We start from the raw sequence: 25,610 nt of genomic DNA, 5'->3' as shown, positions 1-25,610 counted from the left end.
CGGACGGAACTCATGGACATCTACCGCTCCCCTGCCTCCCACTTTACTGTGACAGACCGGCAGAATTTCATACCAAGCAGCCAAACAGCAGTGACAGTGGCAAGGGGTGTATTTGGCTTAAAGAAGCTTGTGTTACTGAAGTTAATGCAAAAGTCTGGCCTCCGTACACTTCGTGTTAAATATATATCCTAAGGGGTCAGAGTCATCTATTACAAACGGTGAGAGCCCTGGGTATAAATAAACATTTCCTTAGAGTTTGGCGTCAGTTTTTCCATGTGCTTCCTCAAAGCGACAGTTCGTCTGAGGGGCCAGTTCTGAGGGCGTACAAGGCCGCGGCACCCGGGGCTGCCGGCGACTGCGGGCGCTGGCAGCGGGCAGTTCCGGCCCGAGGGCAGAGGTGGCCACGGTCACAGGTGCTGCAGGGCTTCCTGTCCTTGCTCCGTGTAGCCGTCGTCGCGGTGGGAGTTGGCCCACTGGCCACAGGACTCCTGGATGTGCACGATCCTCTGCGCGTTGGCCAGACGCTTCTTGTCGCGGGAGAAGAAGCTAAACCTTCGGGAAGGAAGGAGAGAAGTGAGCGCCCGCCCTTGGGCGCGCGGCGCGCTCCGGTTTCCGCGGTGCCGGGGACAAACAGCAGCAAACGTGGAGGGAGGGGAGCAAATCAAGTCAGGGCGTGAAAGAAAAAGTTGGGGGTGCGGGTCAAAGTTATTCTAGAAAGCAGCAGGGGGTTCTGCGGGTCACCGTCACGGTACCTTGGAGGTGACAGCATGAACGGGGTGTGCATGTATGTGACGTGTGATGTGATCTCATCTCCTGCCGTAAACGCTACCGAGGGCTTCTCATGACCAGGGGGAAGAAAAGCTACTAACACCACAAATGGCATGAATTGCTTTGCCCCTCACGATGCAGAGGAAGGAGTAACTTGAACGCCGTGTGGAATGTAAGATCCTGATGTAACAGATGGGTGTTTTTCAGTAGCTATGTATCTCTTTAATGAACCAAGAAGCTACGTGAGTAGCACGCCGAAGGCCAGATCGCGTGGCTGTTACTGCTCAGGACGAGGCAAAAGCAGGCACTGAGGAAACGTGAGACAATCAAAAAAACATGCGAAGAAACGGCACGCGCGGCTCTCTGAGGAACACGGCGCGTCTGGAACGTGCGCGCCATCCGGGAAACGCCGTTTTTGAGAGTCCAAACCTGATTCGTGGGGAAAGCCTGTAGAGCTTCTCCCGTCTCTCAGAAACAGCTAATGTCAACCAAGGGTCTTTCGAAAACAGCCGTGACTAGTGATCACTGATCACAGTTAACCGAACGCGGACTGGAACCCTGGCCGGCAAACTCGAGTCGACCCACCTCGAGTGTTTCCCCCAAACCCTTTCTAAGCGGCCGTCTTTCAATGTCCCCAGCCTCTGATAAGATCCCTTTTATTCTCACCGGGTTTTCCTTCTCTTGAATTCTGATTTCTGAACTCGGTGAGAGATATAATTGCTATGTTATGCTTCCCGCGGGCAGAAATAGGAACGAACCACTGAGACCTCTAAGCTCTGGATCAACTATTTTTAGTTCCCTCTTTCTGTTCACCTATTAGCTGTGTGTGTGTGTGTATGTGCGTATGTGTGTACGTGCACTGTGTGTGTGTGTGTGTGTGTGTGTGCGCGCGTGCTGTGGCCTGTCGAGTTCAGTTTCAATTACGTTTAGGTGAAAGCGATTTTACGATTCTGCAGTTACTGGATCCTGCAATCACTTCCTACCAGGAATAAAGTGGTCTTTAATCATAAAGCTGGGGCAAGCCGGATCTGTCTGGAGCAGCTCTCCCTACCCGCTTCAGTCTCTTCTCTCCACGACGTAATGTGTAGCGGCTAACGAAGGCACGGTTTTCACACTGGGTTATTTGTGAGCTCTTGGCAGGCAGGGTGTAATCGGGGCAATTAGTGGACCAAAAATACAGCGGCAGCTCATCACTGCTACTCCTCACCTCTGCCTGGCTCGCAAGCAGAAAAGCCACTCGCCGCGGCCTGTCTAAGGGGACGCAGAGAGAGGCAAACACGCTCTCCTCGCCGGCTCCTCCTTTTCTTTTTTAACAAGGTCGAATGGCTTACCGACCACAGCGCGGCAAAACAGAGCGGATCAGAAAGCCGAGGCGTGAAGACTAAAAACACAGCGTTAGTGTCACTCGGGGTGGGGGCGCCACCGTGGGCGGTGAGTACTGACCCGTCACTTAGGGGACCTTCTTTACCGGATCATGGACAAGGTGGTTTTAGAACAGAGACAAAAAGAAAAGACAGGAAGAATCGTCGGTGACAGAGCCGAGAATTCCAAGGCCTCATGCAGCTCGAGCGCCGTGAGCAGCGACGTTTGGAATCGCAAGCGACACCCGCTTCCCGTGGGAACGCACGGGTGGCGGCCATGCAGCGAAAGTGGCCAGAGGGTGACGGGCCAGCCCAGCGGCAGCCGCAGCAGACATTCCGAAGGCACAGCCCAAACCCAAACCAGAAGAACACAGTGCCTACGAGGGGGACAAGTCGTCGGACGGGCAGCAGAGAGGGGTCATCTATTATCAGTCCAGCTGCTACCATGGGCATTACGGCCGTAAAGATCCTGGTCAGGAAAATGCAGACAGACACAGAAAAGATAAAAACAGGGAGGCATGAACGTGGGCACGTCTCTCACGCACGGCAGCTGAAGGCTTCGCCTGCGGCACGTGCTGGGGGGAACAGTCGGTCTCCCCCCTTCATCTGTCGGGGTCCCAACCACCCCCCATCGCCTCAGGATGACCTTTTATGGAGATGGGGTTCTTGAAGGTGTTACAAGTTAAGGTGAGGTCATACTGAAATAATGTAGGTCCCCCTAAGTGGGGGAGATCTGGACACACACGTGCACAGGGGCACGCCACGTGAAGATGAAGGGAGAGACTAGCCGGGGGCGCCGGGGGTGGCCAGCAGCGGCCAGCGGCCAGGACAGCAGCCTGGAGCAGGCCCTCCTTCACGGCCTCGGGGGGAACCGACCCCGCCGGACCGCGATCCTGGAATTCTAGCCTCCAGCACTATGAGAACACATTTGTACTGTTTAAGCCACCCAGGTGGCATGCCCAGCCGAATGCCACTGCACGTGACAGCCAGTGAACAAGGACAGCGTGGGCCGCGTGGGCTGAAGACGCGGGCTGGGCATGCGGAAGGAAGGGGCCAAAGCCTGCCGTGAGAGGTCGTGGGGACACCCGAAGGTGGCCAGGAGCGACCCGGGGCAGCCAGCGTGGGCCAGGCAGGACCTGAGCGGAAGCAGGAAGCCGGCCTCATCACCAGCCTGGGCACGTCAGAGCCGGCCGGAGGCTTGTCAGCCCCTCGCCCAGGCCGCCCCAGCTCGTCCTGAACAGCTTTGGTTTCTTTTTTTAGAGGCTGGCTGGGAAAAGACACAAAATGATGGTGTGAAATGAGGTCTGTGCTTAGACCCCCTCTGGTGCACTCCGCAGACTACGAGCACCTTGGCGGAACCACCTGGCCGGCTTCCTGTGGTGACAGTGAGAAGAGGCGAGACCTTTTCCTCGATGCTTGGGCGCAGTCCCCAGGGGCCGGGCTGGAGGGCACAGGTAGCTTTCCGGGGGCTCCAAGCCACACGGTTCTGCAGCCACCTTGGCCGGGACCCCGCTCTTAGCACAGAGGGAGCCCCCCAGAGACGCAGTGGGGATGGCCACCCCGCGGGTGGGCGTTTCGCCTGGACTGACGTTTGCCCACCTACCTGGACGTGATACACTTCAGCTGGATCCGGTTGGGGCCAGACTGATATGCGGGGGTCCTTGGGACACCTGCGGGGGTCCAGCCAAGTTACTGGCTGTGACGCTCACTCGGGGGACAGCCCCCTGCCCTTCCGATGCCAGGTGCCTCCCTGCAAAAGCCACCTCCTCTAGAGACAGCTACTTCCATGAAAAATGCTGGCTTGTTTCGCTACATGCTGACGTCATGGATATGGCGTAGGTGGTTTTAACTGCCCCCCGCCCCCTCGCCGAATACTTCTAGAAGACGAACCGAGTGACGCTGAGTGGCATTTCGGGCGGTGGGACGGGCGGCTGTGAGGAGGACAGGGACAGAACGCACTGTTGCCGCCGCCGTTCGACGCCTGGGTGGCTGCCTGCTCCGAGACCCAGCGGTGCGGTGTGGGGGGCCAGCCGTCCCGACCTGCAGCTCCTCCGCCTGTCCCTCTGCCCCCACGGCCTGCGTCCCGCCTCCTGGGCTGGCCCCTCCGCCCTGCTCGACAGAGCGTGCGCCCCTGGGACCCTGACGGAGCGCCGAGGCCGCACGAAGGGGGCGCTGGTGCCTGGCGTCCCCTGGGGGTGAGGCTGGCGACGCTCGGGCGCTCCCTCGTGACCTGCCGGGCAGTGCCAAGCCGGACTCTCCGGCCAGCAGCTGCTCCATCACGAGCTGTCCCTGGACACACTGTTTTGACTGGCAGCACGGTTTCTGGTTCCCTTGGCCGGTCCAGCCCAGAATGCAGCCTCTGCTGTCTCTGGCTCATGGCACTTGAGAGATAAGGGAGCCGGGCAGTCAGCCCACGGCTGGTGACTCAGGGAGCGGAGCTGGGGGAAGGGGGGCGGGAGGCAGACAAAGGCATGAGTCAAACCCTGACTGCGGCCCTTCCCACCGGCAGGGTCCAAATGCAGGCCACGGGCTTCTCCAAGCCCCGGTTTCCACACCTGAGGAATGGGGCTCCATGTCCCGGCTCTGACTCTGCCTGGGTGAAAGACGCCTCGGTTCAGGAGCTCCGAGCTGGGAACCCCTTCGAGCCTCCACGGCAGTTACTGCTGACGTGGGGGCGGTGGGGGAAGCCGGCGAGGGCACGAGGCTGAGCTGGACAGCAGCCAGGAGCTGCACTCGGCAGGCCGTGTGACTCATGGACGAAGGGACCAAACACACCACACGGGTGCCAGAGGAGGGAAGGATGGAAGGGGACAGGGGGTAGAACAGTCACAGCGGCGGCCACGCCCTGCCTGGCGCCCAGGGAAGATGTGTCTGTCTGTCCCTCCCCCTGCTCCGGGCTCTCAGGCCACGCGGACACTGCAGCGTCCAGGCGGCAGCCGAGGTGGACGAAGGCGACCAGTGTCCTGCCTGGGCCGCTCAAAAGCCTTCTGCGCCAGTGTGACCTTCTAGTTACCCCCCAGAAGGCCGAGTGGCCACAGGACTGGCCACCTGTACCCTGTGGCCAAGAGGTTCTGAATTCTCCCTCCCTCCCTGTCTGTGTCTGTCTGTGTCTAGCTCCTCGATTCCAGATGCTTCTCCTGCCAGGCTCAGAGCCCCAGGTCCTGCCGAGCAAGCAGAGGCCATGCTCACCAGGAGAAGGGCTTTGAGAACGAGGCCCAGGGTCTTTTCTGGGACAATCTGAAAAAGAGGCTCAGACACCACAGCCTCGTCAGGTGTGGGTAGAAGAACTGAGGGGGTGGGGGGAAATAAAGCTCATTCTGCTGACTTTCCTCTGGATTTTACAAGTTTGAGATTTGCAAAGGCCAACTCTCGGCTACCTGCTTTAGAGAAAGGGGGCCAGGTCAGAAGGACCCAGCCTCAGAAGGAATTCAGAATTACACACGGCTTAGAGTCACGGTGCTGGGAGGACCCGGAACGCAGCCGTCTTGAAATGGAGGTGCCAGAAAGGTCTGGAAATGAAGAGCTGAAGGCAGCAGAAAGCTGGTCTCCAGGTCTCACCGCTCAGCCCGCGCAGGGGCTGTGTGGGGGGCAGAAAACTTTCGCAGCTTCCCGAGGTTTTAACCCAGAGCTGTAGCTTCGAAGCACAAGATCGATTCTGCTGACTCTTACCTGCAAGCGGGCCTGGCAGGTGGATCAAGGTGCAAGCAAAGTCCATCCCAGTTCTTACCAAGCACTGGACGGCAAACCTTACTTAGGATGACGGGTTTTCCTGGTCACAGCAGAGAGACCAAGGCTCCCTCTCCCCCCAGAGGAGGCCGCAGTGGACACCTGCTACTCCCGCCTGCCTAGCTCTCTGATCCTGCTCGGCGCCCATCCTTCAGTCCATGTGAAGCGGATGAGGTTAAAGCTACTCTTGATTGCAGACATGGGAATGAGACTCAAACCTGGCCGATCAATGCACTGCCCTCTGATGGGCTTAGACCCGCAATCACGTGACCCCAGTCAGAGCCCAAGAGGCTCGAGTCTGACTTCTGGGGACCATTCTCTCTCCCCATGGGGTTTTAGAAGAAAACAGAACCCCGAGCTGATAGCTGCCACGTTGTCACCGAGAGGGGAGAGTGTGCCCTACCGGGGACATGGGACAGGGCAGAGCCCTGACGACAAGGCCCGGGTCCAGCCGAGCCTGAAGCCGGGGCGACCTGGGAATTTCCGGTTACTTAGCCCACAGCTTTTCCTTCTTTTTCTGAAGTTACTCTGAGTCTGAGTTTCAATGGCCAATGGAAGACTGCTGATATATGGCCAAAATGGTATTGGCTGGTTTCAGCCTTTCTGGAAAGTTCCAGGCTTCGCCCCCCAGGAACCATTTATCACTAGTCAGAACTGGGGACCACCTACCCCCCCCCCCAAATCCAGCAGAGACTGGGGCCCAACCTGAAGCAGGCAAGAGAGTCCTGGAAGGGAGTCAGGTGCGCACCCACACTCTGGAGTGCGCCCCACCCCCCACCCACGGCCACCAGGGCCCAGAATCGAGCAAGGCGGCCCACAGTTTGCATTCCCCGCCCGTTCACCAACGTTCAGCTCTCTCGGTCAATCCACGGGATGAGAACCAGCCAAGACTTGCCAAACGTAACAAACTTAAAGGTGGGGGCCTCCGAAGGACACCCCAGGCCCAGCCCTCACCAGCTGCTGGTGGCTTTCCGACCCACAAAGCTTCTGCCAGGGCTTGGGGAGAGAGCTGAGGCCTCTGCTGTGCTAGACCCTGGGTACAGCTGGGAGGCTGACAGCCCGGAAGGCCCTCCCAGGGGAGGTGACGAGGCTGCAAGCGGCAGGGTCCACTGGCCGCTCTCCTCCCTGCAGTCTAAAATGTGGGCTCTGGGGCCAGAACGCCCAGAGGGAGCCACGCTCTGCCTCTCAGGAGCTGTCTGACCCCAGGCCGGTGGGTGACCTCGGCGCCGTGGTTTCCGACTTTAAACTGAGAATGGCAGTGCTGTCACCTCACTGGACAATGAGGACAAGATGAGGTGCTGTGTGAGAACCACGCCCCGCACACAGGGGGTTCTTGGTGGGCGTCAGCTAACCAGACCAGAGATTCTCACCCTGATCTGGAGGGCTGCAGGGGTCGGTAAGCCTGAAGTTCTTTGCAAAACTGAAATTCTTTGTAAACCTGAAATTCTTTGCAAAACTGTACGGGTTTCGCAGGGGACAAGGCCTGCCAACTCTCATCGGAATCTCAAAGGGGCCTTTGGATGCCAAGGGCCGCTGAAGCAGCTCTAAGTCTAGCTGAGGGCAAGGATGAAGGTGCTCCTTCTTGTGTGTCCCCCACAGCGACCAGGGCCTGACTCTGCGTGTATCGTGCACCGATGAATACTTAACAGAGAGACTGAACCACAGGTGGATGGGTCAGCAGAGAAGCGCAGGTGGGGTGGGCCCGGCCACCCTGGACCTCGCGGTGCTGGGGTTTTGAGCCCTTAAGATGCAGGAACCTCCCCCGCTAGCCTTATGAGTTGTCCTCAAAGACCCAGGGAGAGACCCCAACCCGATACACTCAAGCAAGCCCTGAGTGACAGCCACAGGCCCCGCCCCCTTCCCACCCGCCTCGGCCTCCCCTAACCAGCTCTGCCCAGAGCCACCCAGGATGAACTCAGCATTCAGGCAGAGAGGAAGTCAAAGTCAGGGGCCAGGCCCATCGCGCTCTGGGGTTAGGCGGGTCTCGGCGGGAGGCGGTTAGTGACAAGCCTGGCCCTGGAGCAGGTGCCCGGGAGAAGTGCGAGGCCGTGTGCACCGGCAGGCCAGCCTCGAGCGAGCAGTGCCTCACCCCACAAGGGCGTCACTTACAGTCGCTTGATCCCAGACTCCGGCTGGGGGGACAGTCGCGGGTGGGCCATAGGCGGAGGCTGCAGTATTCGACTTTCCTCTTCTATTTCTTCACTGGAAGGGTTGAGAGAGGTATGAGACAAGAGAGTCAAAAGTTCTGCGAGAGCTGGAATATTCCAGAAGGGGAATGTCTGCTGTTCTGGGAGAGTTTGTACTTGGAATAAGGGGACCCAGGAGGTCGGCGACAGTGGCCTCTGCCCGGGAGGCCCGGTTCAAATGTCACCTCCCACATGAAGCCTTCCTGATTCGCATCCCATCCCCAAGCCAGAAGTGATCTCTCACTTCTTTGAACAGCCGGTGCACACAGTTATCAGCAAAACTTTCTTATATGCCAAGCACACAGTAGGTTTTCAATAAAAACGTGTGGCATTGTATTGTCCATGCATCTCGAATCTTCCCTGATGGAGCATGGACCACGTCTGGTGCATGTCTTTCCTTCCTGCTTTCCATCCAAGACATATTTGTCGTGCACCTACTCTGCGCTCAGCTCCATTCTCAGTGTTGGGAACTCAGCCGTGAACAAGACAGACAAGGTTTCTGGTCTCACACTGTTACAGTGTCGTATGGAAACAAATACGACAAGGACATTCGTGAGCAGGATGAACGGGAGAGGGAGAAATGGGCCACGGAGAAAGTGACCGGGCAGGGCGGGGGGAAGGGAAGGGAGGCTTCTCTGAGGAGGTGACATCGGCCCCGAGGCCTGCACGACCAGGGTCGACCAGGGACAGGGCCGAGGGCAACGTTCTCTCAGCTGCGGGAGCAGCACGGGGGGGGGGGGGGGGGGGCAAAGGTGTGAGGCGGCGTGGCAGGAGACGGTGGTCTCCGTGGGGATGGCAGAGGTCAGCCACAGGCGCCGGCCGAGCCGCTGACGCGTGGCCAGCGCAATGGGGAGACTGCATTTCGACTGTTAACCGAGCTCATTTAAACAGCTGCGTGGCTGGGGGGGTTACCGCGGCCACCCTGAGCGAGGGGTCCGCCGACCACGGACGGGACGCTTAGCTGTACGGCTCCACCATCCTACGCCTGCACCTGTCAACGCCACGAAGCTCTAAGAAAACACCCGCCTTCACTTTCTGGCCACTCGTTTGGTGGCAAAACCTGAAATGAAGTCTCGTGAGGCTGTTGGTAATCTCTACGTGCCCCGCTTAGCATGGACGTTTCCACCTTTGCTGCGCCGACAGTTCCGTGTTTGGCGTGGGGGAGCCGTCCCTGACCTCGCTGGTGACGGACGGTGACACAGACCATGTGATAATACTCCTTCCTGACAACTGGCGAGCTCAATTATAAAATGTACCTGAGCGCATGAGTTTCAGAAAGGGGCTACAATCTTCACGTGCTCAGGCCAGGGAGGGTCTCCAGAATGTTTATAGATACAATCGGCATCTTCCAGGAGCTTGTTGCCCCCAAACTCTGCACGGCCCCCCGAGAGAAGCCAGCCCGGGGCTGCCAGGGACGCTCACCTCTTGTAGTATGCCAGCTCTTCCTGCAGCAGAAACACCTTGGACTTGAGCTCGTTCCTCTCATGCAGCACGTCCCGCAGCTCCTGCAGCGTGAACCGGGGGCGGTTGGGGTCCTTGGGGTCCATGGCCGCCTTGTCCGCCTCTGAGACACACTCCTCTCCGCCCGGCTCCGTCTGGAGGAGGCAGAGATGCTGCTGATGAATTCCCGGCCACCGCCGCCCACCCGCCCGCTCCGCATCCTGCCACGGCCCGAACTGCCCACCCTCCCGGGGCCTTAGCGGCTTGCTGAGGACGCTGGTTTAGGAACAGTGGCCGGGAGTCCCTCTGGAGATGGAAGCCTGTGGCCACCTCCTCATTGCTGGCCCTCGTGGTGGCCAGACCCACAGTCCTGGCGCCTCCCTGCTTGACTCAGGGTTTCATTGCAAATAACGTCGACGGGTCCAAGGGGGGGAAAAGGCATCCAGGGAGAACAGCATGCATCCCCCTCCCCCCCCGAAACCTGCCCGCTTTCCCTTGCCTGTCTTCTCGCCTGGTATTTTTCCCGAAACCACTGCTCATTCGGCCAACGCCGTTGGAATCAGAGCATATTCTCGCTACTGGCCTTCTGGTCAAGCCCTTTGCCCCCCAGTGGCTGTGGGCATTTTCTCTGGAGTTCCCTGGAAGCCCCGGGGTGAGGGCAGAGGGGTCACACGGCTGGACCTAGGCAGGCCAAGTCGCCTGCTCCAGGCCGGACCCAAACCCCATCCTCCCGCCCTATTCCATAGCAAAAAGCGTTTCTCTTCTTTGAATCGTGGTAAAATGCGTCTAACGTAAAACTTACCACTTATCAAACATACGATTCCGCGGTGCTGAGCACACTCGGGGTCGTGTGGCCACCACCTCCAACCCCAGATCGTTCTCCTCGCCCCGAACGGGGACCCTGCACTCGTCGGCGGTCACTCCCCACGCTGTCATCGCCCCAGCCCCGGGCACCCGCCACCCGCTTTCTGTCTCTGGCTATGGCTTCGCCTTTTCTGGATACTTCCCACAGATGGAATCATACCACGGGGCCTTTCGCGACTGGCTTTCTCTGCTCACGTCTGTAAGGTGCGTCCACACCGTGGCCTGTGTCACGGCACCGTGTCTTTTCACGGCTGAATAATACTCCACGGGACGGACAGACCACCTTTTGCTTCTCTTTTTCTCCACTGACGGGCACGTGGGTTGTTTCTACCTCTTGGCGATTATAAACCATGCCGCCATGAACGTCAGTGTGCAAGGATTTGTCTCAACACCCGTTCTCCATTCTTCTGGGGACACGCCTAGGTGTGGGACTGCTGGCTCGTGCGGTCGCTCTATGCTTAACCTTTTGAGGAGCCGCCACATTGTCTTCCACGGCGCCTGCCCCATTCACATTCCGGCCAACAGCGTCGGAGGGTCCCGCACCCCCCACATCCTCGCCGGCACTTACGTTTCCCATTTCTCTGAGAGCAAGGAAGTTTTTGCAAGCTCCCTCTAATCCAGCCGGCCAGATCTGCAGGGGGCCCATACTGAGCCAGCTGCAAACATCCCACGACTGACTAGGAAGAGTGGACAAAAGCTCAGGACAGCAGCGAGAAAGCTCTGGAACAGGAGAATGAAGGATCGAAATGGACGGGTGACGCGAGGTCAGGGTGCTGAAGGGCTCCAGAGGGGAGAGCCGAGGTGCCTCACATCCTGGGGCAGCTGGGACAGGCTGTTCTGGGAAAGGCCACTTGAAAGGAGACACCACCCACCGGGGCAGATCCGGTGACAGTGCGGCCACCTGGCAGGCGCGGGCGGAGGGAGCGGATATGACCGGGAGTCAGCGCGGGGACCGGGGGAGGCACCTCGCTGCGGCAGGAACCTGACACGCGCTGACCCCCAAGTCATCTGGGCAACAGAATACGGCCTCTTCCCTTCCAAGAGCTGGGGAGGGCATGGGGGAGGGTCTACCCCCCCAAGAAGGGACTCGAGGTGTCTGCTGATGCCACTGTGTCTGTCCGTGGGCTGTGCTGTCAGGGTACACCTTCGGTGTCCCACGCCTGTGAAGCCACGTACCTGGAGGGTATCTCCTACCCAAGAACACACGGAACGGGTGCTGGTACACAGCAGGCGCTCACTCGCGCCGGCTCCCTTTCCCTCTCCTGCCCACAGAACATCCCTGGGCACCTAACATTTGCTCAGCACGCGCCGTGCATCGACTCTGCGCCTGCTGGTCGCTGCACTAAGGAGCCGAATCGGACAGGTCGGGGCAGAGGGACGATGCACACAGAGAGAGACCGACGAGGGGCCACAGCGCAGCGGGGTGAGGACACTGAGCTCCGGCTGCGGAGGGTCGCAGAAGGCCCTGCCGCAGGCGCGGTCTCCGCGCGCGGGGCCTTGACGGGCGTGTAGGAGTTTGCTGGGAACGCGACCGCACGGCCCCGGGTCTGCTCGACCTTCGCTGTTGTGTTCTGCGACTTTTCAACCAGCAGCCAGCAAGTTTTGGTCAAGAAATTTCGCACTGATGCTTGGGGTGTGGGCTTCTTCCTGGAGAAAGGACTGGAAGCTCGGGCCACGCGGGGGCCATGTGGCGACGTGCGGCGGGGGCCGCTGCTCCCCGTGGCGTGCTCTTCCCACGGCTGCCCACTCCCTGCCCCGCTCTCCTCCCCTGCCCGGGCCCCGAAGGCACTGGTGAGCCCTGCTGCGGACCCGAACCCCATGCTCACTCTCCCTCCGGGGCTCCCTTTCCAGACAGCTCAGGCTCCGCCTTTCCGTGTGGCAAGGGGCCATCGCCACGTCCTCCTGCCCTAGGGCGGCGGAAGGCCCTTCCAGAGGCTTCCCTGACCCTCGGTTCCCCAGAGGCCTTCGGGCAGCTGGCTGCCTGCTCCTGTCTGGCCCGTGTTTCCCCATCTAGCCCTTGATACCCTAACGCTATCTCTAAGGGCCCCGCACATCAGGGGATCCCTACGCGCACTCGTTCTCCAGCCAGAGCTGTTCCCTGCACATTGTACTTGTCCCGAAAGATGCAGAAAGTTTCCTCAGAACCTGAGTTCTTTCCTCTGGAGAATGCACGGCTCTTTTATAAGGGTGCGACCTGATCCCCTTAGAGCTTGGGGGAGTGATTCCCACACACGTTTGCAAGAAAAGTCCTGGCTTCTGGGACCACTGCCTGGGAGCGCAGAAGGGGGAGAGCCTGGGACCCCGGCTGTTCCGGAGGCCACCAGGCGCTGACGCCTTGCCCGGGGCAGCCGGGGATCGCTCTGTGCAGACCCAGAGTGACCGCGAAGGCTCTTCCCAGGGCGGCATCAGGCCGGTCGGCAGCGGGCCTTCTAGGCTTACCCCACGAGGGACCGGGGAGGTGGCCTGGGTTATCGCGCCTTGTCCGCCGGTCCCCTGAGGCGCTTTGGGTGCAGCCTGAGGGAGATGCGCCGAGGCTCCTGCTGCTCCCTGGGGAGGCCCAAGGGACCAGCCGACGAGCAATGGGGATGGTGCAGAGAGGCCTTCGGGAGGCCACGTCCTCCGTCACGGCCTCCTGGGTGTGCTCCCCAGTCCCTGGGCACGTCAAGGCCACGTCCTGTGCCCCTGGCCCAGCTAAGGGGACTGACATGTCTGGCCATCCTCGCTACCTCCAGGCCCGCCGGGCACGAGGTCACCATGAAAACCCTGACTCACGTGCCAGCTGTCAGGCTACGTGCTTAAAAAAAAAGAACTTGCTAAGAAATCACAACTGTAAGGCAAAGACATCGAGGATAACTTGTAACTTTACAATTTTACATAAAGTCCTTTAGGCGGGAACCTACCTCGTCTTCTTAAAGGGTGACGTGCCTAACTGTGAAAACCTTCAGGGAAGACCTGAGGAGCTGGACGAACCGGGAAATGTGCCGAGTGGAGGGGCCATTCGAGACCGCGGGCCGTGTGCCCCCATCTGCAGGCAAATCCACAGAGACAGGAAGCCGACGGGCGGAGGCCAGGGGCTGGCGCGGACAGACGGGAGTGACGGCCAGCGAGCACGCCGCTTCTTTTTGGGATGATGGAAATGCTCCAGATGGCGGCGATGACCGCCACCGACATTCGACATACTCACATGTGACACAGTAAACATACTAAACCCCACTGAACCACACACTTTAAATGGCAGGATCGTATGGCGTGTGGATAACATCTCGATAAACATAAAACTACGTGAGGAGCCGTGCCCACTGGAGACCACGCCGAGACAGTGACGCAGCTCGGAGAGGATCACAGGGACGAATCGAGGGGGAGTCTGGGGTAACCGAGACGGCCGATGCCTCCCTGGCTGCCCCGCCACCCCGGCCACACCCCGCGCATGCTCCGGTCTGGCTCCCGCGCTCCCCCAGGCCTGGAACGGCCTGCCCCGCGTTCCCCCCCGGATGCCCTGCCACCCCACGAGCCACCGCATCTCGACGCCTGCACCGCCCTCGCCTCCTGACTCGGATCCCCCGTGCCCTCCCCCGATCCCGCAGCCTCCGGGACCCCGGCCACGCCCATGGAGCTACTGGATCCAGTGGCGTTCGCTCCCCTCACTCGTCAGACAGGAAACTGACCGCCAGAGAGATGGACGGACCCCAGGTCACTCGACGGCATCTGGTACAGCCAGCACCCCCACCTGTGGTGGCCCCGTTGGAGGGACAAGCACCCTGAACTCCACCCAGCTCCAAGGGACAGAGTCTAACCCAGCAAAGCTGCCGTGGCTCGGGGAGCAGGTGCTGTGAAGCTCGGCGGGTCAGTCCTAACCGCCACCTGACTTCACTCCCCGTTTCTGTCCCTCCCCGTCGAGGCCAGAGTGGGACCGGGAACCGACAGGCAGTGTGACGGGCTGAGGGCTGTGAAACGTCCCTGTCCTCGCTCTCTTTGCTGAAGACATCTGGAGCAGGCTTGGAGCCCGCAGCTGGGTTTGGACCGGGCCCCGCCTGCCCAGGAGGAGACGGGCCGAGCTCCCGCGGGGCCCAGGAGGCCGGAAGGGGCGCGCCGGGGGGAGGGGTGACCGCCCCAAGCTGCACAAGCCGCCATCGGCGGCGTCTGCCCGCTCCATCCCACGGCCACAGGTTTGGTCCGGCCCTCACACTCCTCACCTGGATCACGCGAAGGGCTCCTTCCCGGTCAACCTGCCCCCCCCCCCCCCGAACTCAGAGCTGAGTCCGTCACCCCTCCTTGAAACCCTGCGAAGGGCCCCACGGCCCCAGTGCTCAGAGCTCTGTGTGTGGCGTCCTCGGCCCTGACTCTGACACCAGCATCTCTGCCCAAACCGCACCTGCGCCCACACTTCTCCGGGCCGAGTCGCCACGACTTTCTTCTGCGGAAAACCCACTCTCCTTCCTTCCTCTTTTAAAAAAATTTTTTAAATTAAAAAAAATATATATATATATATTTTATTTTTAGGTGAGGCGACCCTTCGTTGACCTCACAGAGTGCGAGGACCTTGTCAGCTTACAATCCTTTATTTATTATTTATTTTTATTTTTTACGCCTACAGCACCCCGTCTTCCCAGGCGGTCTCCCATCCAAGTCCTCACCAGGCCCGACCCTGCTGAGCTTCCGCGATCAGACGGGGTCGGGCCCGTTCAGGGTGGCGTGGCCGTGGACCCCACTTTCAGAAAAACTGCCGGGGCCACCCATGTGACCAGGGAATGGACGACGTCCGTATTTTAGGGCTCAGGCCACAGTGGCGGGGTTCAGTGCTGGGCCGATGACAGGGTCCCCTGAGATTTCTGCTGGAAATTCGGGAAAGAGGTACTTCCTCTCCACCAGAGCTGCAGAGTTGGTAGAGCGCCCGGGGCCGCCACATGGCAAGGGCCTACCTGCAAGTAAGACCAACTCGGAGGAGAGCAAAGCCGAGAGAAGATACGAAACGAACTCCTGATAGCGCCATTTGGGCACCTGGAGACAGCTATGCCTGAAGCCATCCTTAACGCGCAGCTTTTAATTACACGGCCCCAAATTCCTTTTTTAAAAAAATCCTCACCCCTCTTTAATTTAGGCTTCTGTCACTTCTAGCCAGGAGAAGACCCTTTAAGACTCCTCTCTCTGACCTCCCTGTCTGTACCCCAGGTTACCGTCCTTCAGACAACCCGGCAGTGTCTGGCCTGAATTCACAAGACACTTAACGAATGTGCTGGGACTTGAGCCAGCCCGACAGCAAGCCGTCTGTCTTACCCTCCCCACCTGTAACCCAGGAAACGAGCGCGGTGCCTGCAAACCCGAAGCAATCAAGAACCACGCACCGGAAGAAAGAGCAAGCCCCGAGCTCTTCACCATGCTTCTCACTGTCCTTTCTGAGCACATCCACTGTCTGCATGCACCTGTCAAAATCGGCCGAGCCCGCCATCCCACTGAAGGAACAGCTCTTCCGTCAGGACGACCCGCCTGGCCCCCTCCGGGGCCGCATCTGCGTGGCGGACACCTGTGGTGGCCCGTGTCACAGCCCCGGGCCCACCTGGCTCTTGGCTGCAGCTGTGTGGTTCTATCCATGGGACGGGGCCCCACCTCAAGCGCACACTGTGTGCCTTTCCATTTCTGTCCCGGGATTCGCTCCAGACGTTCGGCCCAGCGTCCTGGGCAGAGAGCAGCCCCCGAGGCCACCCTTGGCTCCCTGGGGCCAGGAGCCTGTGGATAAACGTCCCGAGCCTTCCCTCCCCAGACAGACGGTTCCGGGAGGTCCCGGCGGGACGGAGCTCCCCCTGAGACATCGGCGACATGCCCTCAGACTCACTTTTCCTGCTCCCCTGCCCACTCCTCTGATCTCCTCCCAAACACAAGTCTTGCCCATACGCCTTTTCTCCGGCTCTGCTGCGGGGGACCCCAGACTGAGTCTGCCTCCCGCACTCGGGCGAAAGCCCGTGGACTCCCGCAGCTCCCAGGTACAAGACCAGGCCCAGAGCACGGCCGAGCTGGGCTGCAGGGCCGGCCCGCCCCTCGCCCTCGGGCCGCACGCCAGCCGCCCCGGTTGTCCGCGCTCGCTCTCCTCGCCTGGGCCTCTCCCGCCGCAGGCCCCGGCACGTGCCACGCGCCCGCCCGGAAGTCACCCCTCCTTCGCGTGGAGCACTCTCACTCGCTCCTTCGGTCGCCCCTTCGCGGAAGGCTTGCCGACTCCCCTAGGTTACTGTGGTTATCACGACAGCAGCTGAGGCTTTAGGCGAACTAACTTGTTTGATTCTTACCATGACAATCTGGCGTAAGTGCTATCATTATTGCCATTGGAGAGATGAGGAAACCGAGGCACACAGCGGCTAAACGTTTTATCCAAGGTCACGGAAGCAGTAAGTAACGGAGGCTCGATGTGAGGGGAGACAGACGGGCTCTCCAGTGCGCGCCATTAACCGCGCCTGATGCCCCCCGCCCCCCTCCCCGCCGCCGCAGTTACGGGGCCTCCCGGCACCATGCCTCTGCCGTAGCACGAGTCGCCTTTCTTTAAAAATTGAGATATAATGCACGTGCTGTCAAATCCACATTTGAAAAGTACAGACTCCAGTGGGTTTTAGTACGTCTGGCTGTGCAAACACGATCTAGACCCAGAACACGTTTGTCACCCCAAAAGGAACCCCGTACCCGTTAGCAGTCACTCCGCAGCCTCCGCCGGCCAGCGCGGTCCCTGCCACCACCACCCTGCTCTCTGTCTCTGCGGGCCTGCCTGGCCTGATGTTCTGTGTCGGTCGAGCCACCCCGCACGCGGCCCTCTGTGCTGGCCACTCGCACACAGCACGTTTCTGAGATTCGTGCGGCTGTGGTGTGAGTTGGCGCTTCATTCCGTTTTATGGCCGAGCGACAGTCCACGGTACGGACGGACCACGCTCGATCCATCATCGGCCGATGGACGCGCGGGCGGTTTCCCCCTTCCGGCTGTCGCGAACGGTGCTGCTGTGAACGTGCGTGCTCAGGTTTTTGCACAGAGACAGATCTTCCGTTTTCTCGGGTATACGCCCAGGAAGCGGCCTTCCTGGCTCACGTGCTACTTACCGTGTGTGGCTATGTGACGCACGGCTGCCTCCCATACTAAACCCTAAGCCCCGCGCAGACGGGACCAGGTCTGCGTTAGGCTCTCCACTTCACCCCCCCACGCCTGTGTCACAGTCGACGATTATTTGAACGAGGGAACGAACGAATGAATGGCCGGAGCTGAACACCCTGGGCTGGAAAGCTGAGCACACTGGGCTCCGGGCCCAGCTCGTCTCTGCCCGGACGGCGGTCCTCCGGCCTCCTGTTTCCTTCCTTAAGTGTGATGGGGAAAACGAGGCGGCCCCCGGCCCTGCCTCGCCCTCCCGGTCGCCGGCGGCCGCTTCCCGCTCACCTCGGGCTCCTCCTCGCCGTTCTCGCTGTGCCCCCGCGGCAGCCGCTCCCGAAGCTTGCCGAGCTCCGCCCGCAGGCTGCCCATCTCCTGCTCCCTGGTCTGCAGCTCGGCCTCCAGTTCCACCTTCTGTTCGATCAGGGACTTGCCCTGGGCCTCCACCACCGTGATGCGGTGCCGCAGGTCGTGGTTGATCTTCATCAGCCGCGTCTGCTGCTGCTGCAGCTGCGGGGAGAGAGGGAGAGAGAGAGGCCACTGAACGGGGCGGCCGCACGCGGGAGCTCGCGGGGCGCGCTGCCCAAGGGCGAGCCGCCTCCAGGGCTGCCATTCGGACCGGAGACGGCGGGGTTCGTTTGAAATCTGGTCGGATAAGTACGCAGGTGCCAGAGATGGCCAATTTGTACGTGTACTCTACTTTTATGGAAGGTTGGTGTCTTGTCAGTATGTTACGACAATTTCACAGCAAACGGAAGGAACGGGCTTTGTGAAGGGAGTAAGTGGTAATTTTTCTCATTCAGGCAGACTCACCGCGTGGGTTCCTGGAGCGGCCTGGAGCGGCCTGGACCAGGCCGGCCTGTTCGCATAGGGGCCTGAAGGGGGCCTGGGGGAAGCCTCAGGCCCAGAGCCAAGGCTGACGGGGCCTCGGGACCCCCGCTGGGTGTGGAGGGGCTCAGGTCCCTGCATGGTGTCCTGTGCCATGGTCCCTCTGCCATTCCGGTGGCGACTCGGCTGAGGGGCCCCCACGGCCGCTGTCTCAGGCTGGGCCCGCCAAGCCGCGGGCAGGATCCCCGCCCCTCGGAGCCCACAGAACGCGACCCGGGGAGCCGGGGAGCCTCCCGGGTGGAAGCCGCCGGCCGGGAGGGCGGGCGGGGCCGGGGGCTCGTCACTTACGGCCTCGATGTCCTCGTTCTTCAGCCCGAGCTCCCTGTCCTTGGCACGGATCTCGTCCCGCTGCTTGTCCACCACCTCCTTCAGCTTCTTCATCACCTGCCGCTCCCGCTCCGACATGCCTGGCCGGGGGAGCGAGACCCGCGGGTGAGCCACCTCCCTGCCCTGCTCGAACCGCCCAGCGGCTTCCTGCTCAGACGAAACCGGCCCCCGGGCTCCTCCTGGCTGCTTCTCTCCACCCGGCCGCCCCAAGCTCACGCCCACCCGGGGCGCCCACCACAGTTACCCTGGTGCCCCCAACGCCCTCCCTCCCAGCCCCCCGCCGCCGGCCCCCTCGCTTCTCAGGCTTCGCCTCCCCACGGAGGCCTTTCCCTCTCCCCCACCACCCCATCTGCCACCTTCGCCACACTGTTTACGGTTACTCAGTGACGCGTACGTTCGTTCCTTCGCCTAACGAAAGCCGAGGGCGTCTGTCACTCGCTCGTTGTTGGTCCCCCAGCCCTTTGCCCCTCAGGAACACCGCGGGGGGCCCCGCGAGGCGAGTCCTTCCCCGCGCTGCTCGCTGTGCATGCCCTGGGCTAGCACGGGCCCGGCACTCAGCTAGGAGGCGCTCGCTCACTCAGGGACTGGGTGGGGTGACAAACCGCCAGGGTGCGCGTCGTAACGGGGTCGTGCGGCGGCTGTAACAAAGGACCAGCAAAAACCTGGCAGCTTAGAACAGCGCAAATTTATTTTCTCATGGTCCTAGAAGCTGTAAGTTTCAGGCCAGTGCCAGGGCCGGGGCCCTGTGGAGGCTGCGAGGGGGCGGGGGTGGGGGGTGTCCTGCCTCTTCCAGCTTCGGCGGCTGCTGCTTCCTCGGCTCGTGGCCACCAGCACCCCGGCCCCTGCCTTCTCTGAGGTCCCGTCACCCTCTTCTGTCAGCGTGAGATCTCTCTGCCTCCCTCTTATGGGGGCACTGGTGCCGGCGTTTCAGGTCCACCCAAACAGTCCGGGGCAACGTCCTCATCTCAAGAGCCGGAACTAAACCACACCTGTGAAGAGTTTACCACGTACGGTAATACTCCCAGGTTCCGGGGCTTAGGAGCTGATATTTTGGGGGACCATTAGTCAGAGTCCCACAGGCGCTGGGGCCGACTCCCCGGGAGACCTGCACTGGGGCTGGTGACAGTCAGGCTCAACTGCGGATTCATAGGGGAGAAACACCCCCCCATTTCCCTCTCGCCTAGGTCTCGGGACAGGCGGCCAGCTCGCCCAGGCCCCCGAGACGCCGCTCGGCAATTCCTCAGCCCTTTTCCCCATGTGTGACTCCCTCCCCCAAGGTGCTCTGTCCCATCTGAGTCTTCTTCCACTGGCCTCCCCTCTCCTGTCTGAGACAGTCCCAAGCAGGCGGCCGCCACCATGACCAGGCATTCCCAACGCCCGTGAGCCGCCCTGCCAGGCGAGGCCTGGGACCAGAGGGCACGGCTCACGCCTCCCGACAGTGCTTCTCAGACACGGTGTGCGCACGCGTGTGGCAGGGCCGAGGGGGACCGTGCAAAAGCCAGCGACGTGTTTGCCGTTTGCTGACTGGGCACCTGTCCCTCCACAGGCTCCGGCTGGGGACACTAAGGGCTGAGCTCATTTAATCCTCACTGGGGGGCGGGTTCCGCTTCTGGGGAAATCAGGCAGGAAGGACAGCTAAGTGGGGGTGGGGGTGGGGGCGGCATGAATTAGAGAAAGACACCTGGCTCTGAATGCCCGCTACGTTGATCCCCTTTATGGGCTCAGTAGCTGTGAGACCGAGAGGCAGAAACCACATGGTCCAGGGCTTGGGGTCTGAGTCTAGAGTTCAAGGAATCAGTCCTGGCTTCACGAACCTGCTGTAGACCTCGGCCTGTTTTCTCATTTGCAAATGGGGGTCCTGTGAAGTCTCCACCTGGGAGGCTCTTGTGGCAGGGCAGGGGTTAATCGGTGAGAAGTGCTCACAACAGGCCTGGCCCCGAGTAAGAGTCTCTAAGTGTTAGCTGTCATTTTTTTTTCATCCATGAAATGGAAATACCAGTTCCCTGTCCAAGGGTGGTAACAAAAGTGCCTTGAAAAATGAAAGGAGGGTTCAGTGTGTTTAATAGATTCGCAGACCTGGTTAAAAGCTGGAAGACTTCTGAGCAATCATCCAGTCACCCAGCAATTCAGAATCCTGCCCGATATCCGGATTTAAAGAGACATTCGGGCAAATGCAAGAACAAGTCCAAGGTCAGTCTCCAAGGAGCCACGTGTTTGCAGTAGCAAAAAAAAATGGCAATAATCTAAATGTCTGCCAGCAAGGAAACAGTTAAATAAACAAGGACCTTCCACACACAATGGGACACTGTTGCCAGTTAAAAGACTGAGATACACTGTTAAGTGAAAAAAAAAAAAACCGAGAGACGAAGTCACAGCCGCACTATTCACAATGACCAAATGTTACAGGAACGTTGTAGAAAAAGACAGAAACAGGCCAAGTGTCCATCAGCGGGTGCATGGACGAGCAACAGCGGTCCAGCCGTACGACGGAACATCGCTCGGCTGTGAAAAGGAACGACGCACCAACGTGACAGAACTTGAAAACGTGACGCTGAGAGGAGCCAGACACAAAAGGCCCCAGAGCGCAGGACGCCACTGGGACGCGCCATCCGGAGCGAGCCAGTCCGCACACGGGACGGAGGGTGCCAGAGGCCTGGGGGGAGGGGCAGCGGGGGCTGCCCAGGGGCGCAGGGTTTCTTTTGGGGGGTGATGGAAACGTTCAATTTATTTATTTTCAATTAGGATTGACAGTCGATACTATTTCGTGTTAGTTTCAGGTGTATGGCAGAATGCGTAGACAGTCATATAAGGAAGTATTTTAAAATGAGATTGCCACCATGGTGGTACAACTCTATTTTTCTTTTTTTCTTTCATTAGTTATCTTTTTTTTTTTAGGCGAGGCGACCCTTGGTTGACCTCACAGATTGCAAGGACCTTGTCAGCTTACAATCCTTATTTGTTTTACTTTTTACGCCTGGACTTCCTTGGTGGTCTCCCATCCAAGTACTCACCAGGCCCGACCCTGCTCAGCTTCCGAGATCAGTGTACAACTCTAAAAATTGACTCAAAATCACTTTCTTTCCTTTCTACGAAAGGATAACACAGCCGATTTTTTAATTGAGCTGAAATTCCTGCCAACCGCTCCCACGTCAGGTCCCATGACGGTGAGACCCTGGGGACACCTCGTCTTGGAGAGCTCCGGGTCAGATGCTGCACACACTTTTTCTCGACTCTCCTGGGAGTCGGGAGCCGTGGGTTCCCGTTTCGCAGGTGAGGAAGCCGAGGATGGGACCACACGGTCACTCCCAGCTCAGTTTTCCTCCTCTCCTGGTGATGGCGTTGTGTGTCCAGAACCCGAGAATTCTTCCAGACCCTCGAGTGTGTCTCAGGACCCCCATACCCCAGCCCGACGGCTCTGACGCCCTTAACTCATTTCCACAGCTAACGAGCAGTTCCTATCGTTGCCCTCCCGCTAATGAGATGGTCTCCGCAATCGAGGGGCAGGAAAGTGCTTTTGAATCTGGGGAATTCCGGGGAGGAGGGGACGGGAGCCTGCCGAGGTGGCTCTGAGCGCAGGGCCCAGCATTAACTGCTGAGGAAGCAATGCTGGGCCACGCAGGGCCGCTCCCAGGTGCTCCCGCCCGCTCTCGCCCCGTCTGGCGAAGGCGCCCGAGTCCTCATCTCCTTCCGGCTCACAGTCTAACTCCGCAGGCTCCGCCTTCTCCCGCGGACCCCTCTGCCCAACGTCTGCTCCTCTTACAGGTGGAAGAAACGCTTTCGTCCTTGGGTTCCCATGGTTTCCGGTGCAAAATAAAAATAACCGTGAAAGGCATGCCTGGCATCTGCCCCCGCTCTCCGCCCGGTGGGGGCTGCTGCCGGGCTAACCCTTTGGGAACTGCAGCCATGCTAGATGCCAGTTAAGAGTGTCTCGAATCGTGCCATGTGGGCTGTTTCATGACAAGCTGAGCAAAGCTCTCCCACAGGGACAGTGCTGCGTGCACGCAGATGCGACAGTGTGCCAAGGAGTGGCCCAGGGTGTCCGTGCCTGGGGCGCCTGGCAGAAACGTCACAGACAGAAGGATGGCTATGGTTCCTCAGGAAGCTCGGCATAGCTCCCAGATGCCCCAGCGACTCCAGTCCTAGGTGTGGGCCCCAAAGCACTGACCACACACGTCCACACAAACACCTGCTCCACGATGTTCTCGGCAGCACTGTTCACAACAGCCAATGGCTGGAAAACAACCAGAAAGTCCACCAACAGGTGAATGAGCAAGCAAAATGTGGTCTACCCGCACAGTGGAATATTACTAAGCCATGAAAAAGGAATGATGTACTCGCTCAACCTCTGTTCTTCTCAGCTGTTCAATAAAGACTTTGGACCAGGTAACAAAAACTCGCAGTAATAACAGCTCACACTGGTGGAGCGCAGAGACCAAGTACTATCCTAAACAGTCGACACATATTAATTCATTTAATCCTCACAACGACCTTACAAGGGAGATATGATTATTTATTTCCCCTATTTTTACATGGGGCACTTCGGCACATGAAGGTCAAGTGACTTGATCAAGGTCACTTAGCAGGCCAAGTACTGAGATTAGGACTCACCTGTGGGCTGTCTGGTTCTAGCGCCCATGCTTACAACCACTAAGACTTCGTTCCCAGTGCATGGATCCCATCTCAACAAAGGCAAACCGAACAAGAGAGATTCCAGCGCCTGGATCAAACATTTCCTCTTTTCTTGTTCCCTACAGTCCTTATCAGCGCTTCCTTAGTCTCACGGCGTTCTAACTACAGGTTCCGAACTTGAGGCGCCCCACGGATGTCCATCCCATCAAACGTGAGGAGGGGGCCTACGCGGGGACCCGAGGTGTTTGCTCAGAGTAAAGCAATGGGTCTGAGATTCTGCGGGGATCAGAGGCAGCCTCTGATTAGGAAGGGGGCCGCAGGGGCGCACAGAGCTGGCCGAACCCCATTGTCTGTCTTTGCTTCCCCAGCACCAGAAGAGGGCCTGGGGCGAAGGTTCTAGGCAACCGTGCGATGAATAATGACAGCTGAGGGCCTCCGGTGCCACTCAGAGCATCCCGGGTTGTTCCTTGTTAAATGTTTGTTAAATCTATGATAAAAAGTCTCAAATCTTATCCCTGCGCACTTAGAACGAAGTCCGAACCGTGGCCTCGAAGGGGCCGTGTGCTCAGGCCATGGCCGAGCCTTTGACCCTTCTGACCTCATCTGTCACCGCCCTCGGCCTTGATCGTCATTCCCTATGACACTGTCTTTCTCATTCCCCCATAAACACGCACACCCCGGGGCCTTTGCACCTGCTCCGCTCCCAAGCTAGCTCGCATGGCCCCCTCCTTCGCGTCACGAGGGCGCCGATGCCACCGGGTCGGAGAGGCCTCCTTCGCCGCCGCGCCCTAAGACGCCCCTCGGCAAGTCGCCTCGACTGCATCCCCATTTTGGTGCTTCCGCGGCGCGGGAACGGTACCCTGGGTCCGTTCGTTTCCAGAGTCATCACCAACTCCTCCACGCGGGGAACAGGCCTCGTGAGGCTTGTCCAGTGTGTCTCCCCGGGGCCCAGGAAAGAGCCCGGGAGAGGGCGGAATCCGTAACGGCTTGCCGAATGCACCTCTCTGCTTCATCCTCTGTGAACCAGGCTCAACAATCGGTCTCAGGCAGAGGGACTGTGACGGCAGGAGACAGAGGCTTCGGTCGTCCCAGAGCGCCGCACCCTTCCTTGCTCGGGAACCGTGACCCTTGCTGCGGCGGCCCGTGTGGGTGAGGGCGGCGGGAACAGCCTTCTCCTGACCCCCACACCCCCCGCACGGCCTCCTCCCCGTACCTTCGTGCTTCTGGAACTCCTCCTCCGAGAAGCTGACATCCTTGTGGGAGAGGTTGGTCAGCAGCTGTTTGTTCTCCTCCTGCAGCTGGGCGATCTGGGAGAGGAGGTCCTGCGCTTCCCCTCGCCACACGTCCTCCACCAGCTCCAGCTCCTGCGGAGGCGACCGGCCTGGGTGGGACCGCAGCCTGCCCGGGGCAGCGGCCTCACCCCCAGGCCCACACCCCCAACCCCCAGCTCGGGGTTGCCGGGGCTTCGGGGCTTCCCCTCTCCCCCAAGAACCCAGCATCGGGCAGGTAAGACACACGGTCACCCCTAGACCATACGGCAACTTTGCAAGTAAGAGAGGAGCCCTTCGTCTGTTAAGACCTGCCCAGGCTAGAGCTGCCCCCAGGACAACTACGGAGCTGGCGCTGCACCTGTTAGCTACCTAGACAGGAGACAGAGTGCATGAGTGGGGACCCCAACAGTCCCAAATTCTCCGGGGAGGTCACGTCCCTGATCTCTGGACAGACCCTCAGCCAAACAAACCTCCAAGAAAGAAAAAGGCTGCGAAGACCCCAGGAGTTGCCCTCTGGCCCCGGAATGCATCCTATGCCTGACACGGATGGGCAGCCCTTCGCGCGGCCTTGGGCACCTCACTCACGCTCTCGGCCTCAGTTTCCCGCAGCTGGGGAGCCCTCACACAAGGGCTCACAAGGTGCAGGTGGCAGTCAACAGGATCAGTCTACTGAAATGGTTCTGTGGGTGGCGGTAATCAAAGACTCCAGTGACGAGCACTGGCCCGGATGCGGAGAGGCCGGAACGCCCGTGCACTGCGGGTGGCCGCGCAACCCCGTGCAGCTGCTGCAGAGGCCAGGCCGCCAGGTCCTCGGCGAGCGAAAGGGCCGCCGTGGGACCCGGCGCTTCCGCTCCTGCGATCGGCCCAGGGGGGGTGAAAACACGTGTCCACACGAAGGCGTGCGCGTGCACGGCCGCGAGATTCACAACCGCCGAGAGGGCGGGAGCGGGTGTCCCACGGGCTGACGGAACGGGGCACATCCGGACAACGGCGTACAACCCCGCTTCGGGCGGGAACGACGCGCGGACACGGA

General features: G+C 60.0%; 1 protein-coding gene across 3 annotated transcripts in view; it reads right to left on the bottom strand.

Annotated features, from left to right (window-relative positions):
- Positions 1-91: 91 nt before the first annotated feature.
- Positions 92-25,610, bottom strand: part of RILPL1 (Rab interacting lysosomal protein like 1) — a 31,164-nt gene continuing 5,645 nt past the window's right edge. Inside the window, exons 2-8 of one of the 3 annotated variants that reach the window (XM_016153734.2) lie at positions 24,520-24,670; positions 18,639-18,757; positions 17,751-17,972; positions 9,464-9,636; positions 7,965-8,057; positions 2,511-2,598; positions 414-552 (exon numbers count right to left, since the gene is read on the bottom strand). In XM_016153734.2, coding sequence (XP_016009220.2) covers positions 547-552; positions 2,511-2,598; positions 7,965-8,057; positions 9,464-9,636; positions 17,751-17,972; positions 18,639-18,757; positions 24,520-24,670 — 852 coding nt within the window. In that variant the 3' untranslated portion in view covers positions 414-546. Of the gene's footprint in view, positions 553-2,211; positions 2,228-2,510; positions 2,599-7,964; positions 8,058-9,463; positions 9,637-17,750; positions 17,973-18,638; positions 18,758-24,519; positions 24,671-25,610 lie in introns of all 3 variants that reach the window. The other 2 variants (XM_016153735.2, XM_016153733.2) reach the window with 2 other exon arrangements.

Source organism: Rousettus aegyptiacus, unplaced genomic scaffold (assembly GCF_014176215.1).
Source record: "Rousettus aegyptiacus isolate mRouAeg1 unplaced genomic scaffold, mRouAeg1.p scaffold_m13_p_5, whole genome shotgun sequence".
Classification (NCBI taxonomy): domain Eukaryota; kingdom Metazoa; phylum Chordata; class Mammalia; order Chiroptera; family Pteropodidae; genus Rousettus; species Rousettus aegyptiacus.
The sequence above is the reverse complement of the archived record's forward strand: the minus strand, read 5'-3'. Positions and strand labels throughout refer to the sequence as shown.